Source organism: Austrofundulus limnaeus, unplaced genomic scaffold (assembly GCF_001266775.1).
Source record: "Austrofundulus limnaeus strain Quisiro unplaced genomic scaffold, Austrofundulus_limnaeus-1.0 Scaffold405, whole genome shotgun sequence".
Lineage (NCBI taxonomy): Eukaryota > Metazoa > Chordata > Actinopteri > Cyprinodontiformes > Rivulidae > Austrofundulus > Austrofundulus limnaeus.
In genome coordinates, this window is record NW_013952807.1 from 66,000 (window position 1) to 68,882 (window position 2,883).

Consider the following 2,883-nt stretch of genomic DNA (forward strand, 5'->3'; position numbering starts at 1 on the left):
GTATTAATATAACAATCTTAAAAGTGCAAATTATTTTTAAAGCTTCTTTGAACTAGAAATCATTTTAGTAAAGATTTTTTTCTAATGTATTATTTTACCTTTTTTTACCAGTTGCGGCTCTTAAACAACAAATATTCCTCTTTGGTTTCAGTTCTCTGTTCAGCCTCATCTGTGTAGTTTATTATGCAACATGCAACATTTCACTGATATAGTTGCCTGCTGAGTGAAAACTACATTACCCTTAATTATCATGCACCTCTYATCCACCATTGATTCATTATGAATGTGACCTGGGGGGTGGGGGGTGGTATTCAGCCCATGTCAGCAAAAGCTCATGTGACCGCCATCAGTGGCCCTGAAGACCAGATTTTCCCCATAGGTAAAGATTCTGTGTACCTTTTTTTTCTTTTTATGAAATTGGCAAGCTATGGATTCTGTTTTACAATAAATTTGTGGGTGCACAGCAGTTCAATGAAGTGTGTTTTCTTACCTTGTCTAATGGAGACATATCGGCCATTAGCTGCTGTCAGAACCACTTGTGGATGGCTTTCTTCCAAGTCAAACAGTTCATCTTTGCCTGGCTTGGAGCATCGTCCAGATCTCAGGGTGCCCGTTGGCCCCATGGGAGACAAATATCTCCCCTCGCAATCTTTAAAGGCGAGCTTCCCGCACTTCAGTTCTAGCGTGTACGCTGTGCCTTTCCCACTCTCTTTCACCAGCTTTCCATCGCTGCTGAGGAACCGGCTGTCACAAGTCTTAAGGCAGTACTTCCCATCCAGGTAGACGAGGGTCAGGAGGGCTTCCACACCCCAGGGTATGTTCACATCCACTGCGATTTCCCCGTCCTCCATGGCGAGGTGGGCATAGCGCTTACGGGCGACTGACAGAAGGTTGGCCTGAGGATGGAGCGCCAGGTGCACTGCCCACAGCTCGGCATCTGTGATTGTCTGAGCAAAGCAGGACAGGTAGTCCCGCGAGCCGCCAAAGAAGCGCAGGTATTGCTCAGACTGCAGGGCCCAGCGGCCGTCTGACTGAGCTACAATGAGGAATCGGCAGTCTGAGTTGTGGCCATCTGCCTCGCAAGTGACTTTGCCATCCTTGTCAGAAGCCAAGTAGCGTCCCAGGTGGCTGCGTAAATACACCACTTGGGAGTCCTGGGAGTCGTGCTCTAGAGTCCATATCTGCTTCTTTTTGAGGCTGGGAGCCGATGCATTCACCTGGGAAAGAGAAAAGGTGTTACTCTGATAATGTTTGCACATATGGAACATGCCTRGAAGACTCATACTCTGTTTAGGCTTTGTACTGTAGATGTGGTGCACCAACACAAAGTACTGCCTTGCATTGCTGTACCTTAAAACCAAAGGCCTCTGCAGTGAGGTAGCGACCCTCGTGGTTGATTAGACCAAACTGCAACTTCAAGGAGCTGTTTTCATTAGCAGGCATCTTCACCTGTGAAAATGTAGGAAGGAAACAAAAGAACAATAGATCCAAAAAGTTAGTGATGGAAAGAAGAAATAGAGATGAATAAAGGAGATAAGTTGGAGAAGTAAGAGAGGAAGAGAGGGTTTTAAAGCTGTGAGGAATAAGGAAAGAGTCATGGTGAATGATGAAATGCAAAAGCTGTAAAAGCAGGAAATCAATTCATTAAGGTGCAGTTTATAAAGCACTCCCCAAACCACAAATTCCTTCCCCCCACCCATGACTTCATTATACATTTTTCCAGCCACAGCCTCCTAATTTACTTACTGCGGTTTTGTGGCTTCCCCTCTGCAGTTCCTGCGGCTTTAATTCCAGCTCCCAGATTTAAGAGGCTCCTTTCGTCAGTCGCCCTCTTGTAATTCTTTCTCTTTTTCTTCCTTTCTTGCTGGCTCTTGCTTTCTGTTGATCGTGTCTCCCCCAGCTCGCCTCCACCTTTGGGTGCTGTTCTCCCTAATCAGGTTAGAGGCAGCAAAGACTTGAGTCAACCTTGATCTCCTTTCAGTCCAATGTCAAGCCCTCTTTCTCTGTGGACTAATTTTGCTCTGGACTGCTTAGATGGGCTCCCGCAGCCTACCCTCTCTCTCTCTCTTCTCTCCTGTTGAGCAGCTTCAACTCTGTTCTTGCATGACTTGTTATTCACCCTGAAGGCTCAATCACTGGGATCCCCCCACAGACTACACTTCTCTGGGGGTTTTGTGTTTGCCCCTCCTTTGGCTCTGCTCCCTATTGGATCAATCACATCAAATGCCTTCACCCTCCTCTTCACCTTCCTCAAAGTCCAAGGTACCTAGTTTGTCAAATGCAAGTTTGATCAGCGGAGGAGAACATCCTCAGTGGCACTAAAAAACGTTATGGTTGTGCACTGAAGGAGTCCTTCGCTCTCTCTCAAAACACGAGCTGTCTGTCACGACCGCTACAAAAGATGCTTTCCTTTGTAATCTTAAGCCTCTCTCTGCCGCTTGTTCCTCCCATCCTCTGCTTCTCCCTCGCTACTTTCCCTCTATTCTGCCATCGATGTAATCCTGCCTTTCTCTGTCTCTGCACCTTATTCTGAGCTCTGCTTTTCACCTCTTTTCTGACTGCCACACATAAATAGAAGTGAGTAGAAACAATGCTCGCGTACGCACACACAGAACCGTAACCAGAGCACTCCCTGTGCCTTTGGGGCTACTTTCCTGAGCGCGGCTCCTTTTACCTGCCTGTRCTGGGTTTGGTTACACACCTTCTCTGATTGCAAGCTCTCTAATGGGAACTGAGTCTGAGAGGCAGAGGGAGGCAGACCACATCTAAATTTAGGAAGGAAGATGACAGATATATCAAGGTAGCAAGATAATCAACATGTGGGATCTGCATGAATGTGTGTGTGTGTGTGTGTGTGTGTGTGTGTGTGTGTGTGTGTGTGTG

General features: G+C 46.7%; 1 protein-coding gene across 1 annotated transcript in view; it reads right to left on the reverse strand.

Moving 5' to 3' along the window:
* The window catches only part of fscn2b (fascin actin-bundling protein 2b, retinal), a 16,953-nt gene extending 14,100 nt beyond the window's left edge, over positions 1–2,853 (reverse strand). The window contains exons 1-3 of the mRNA XM_014024047.1: positions 1,747–2,853; positions 1,351–1,449; positions 491–1,217 (exon numbers count right to left, since the gene is read on the reverse strand). Coding sequence (XP_013879501.1) covers positions 491–1,217; positions 1,351–1,443 — 820 coding nt within the window. The 5' untranslated portion in view covers positions 1,444–1,449; positions 1,747–2,853. The remainder of the gene's footprint in view (positions 1–490; positions 1,218–1,350; positions 1,450–1,746) is intronic.
* Between the last annotated feature and the right edge of the window lie 30 nt (positions 2,854–2,883).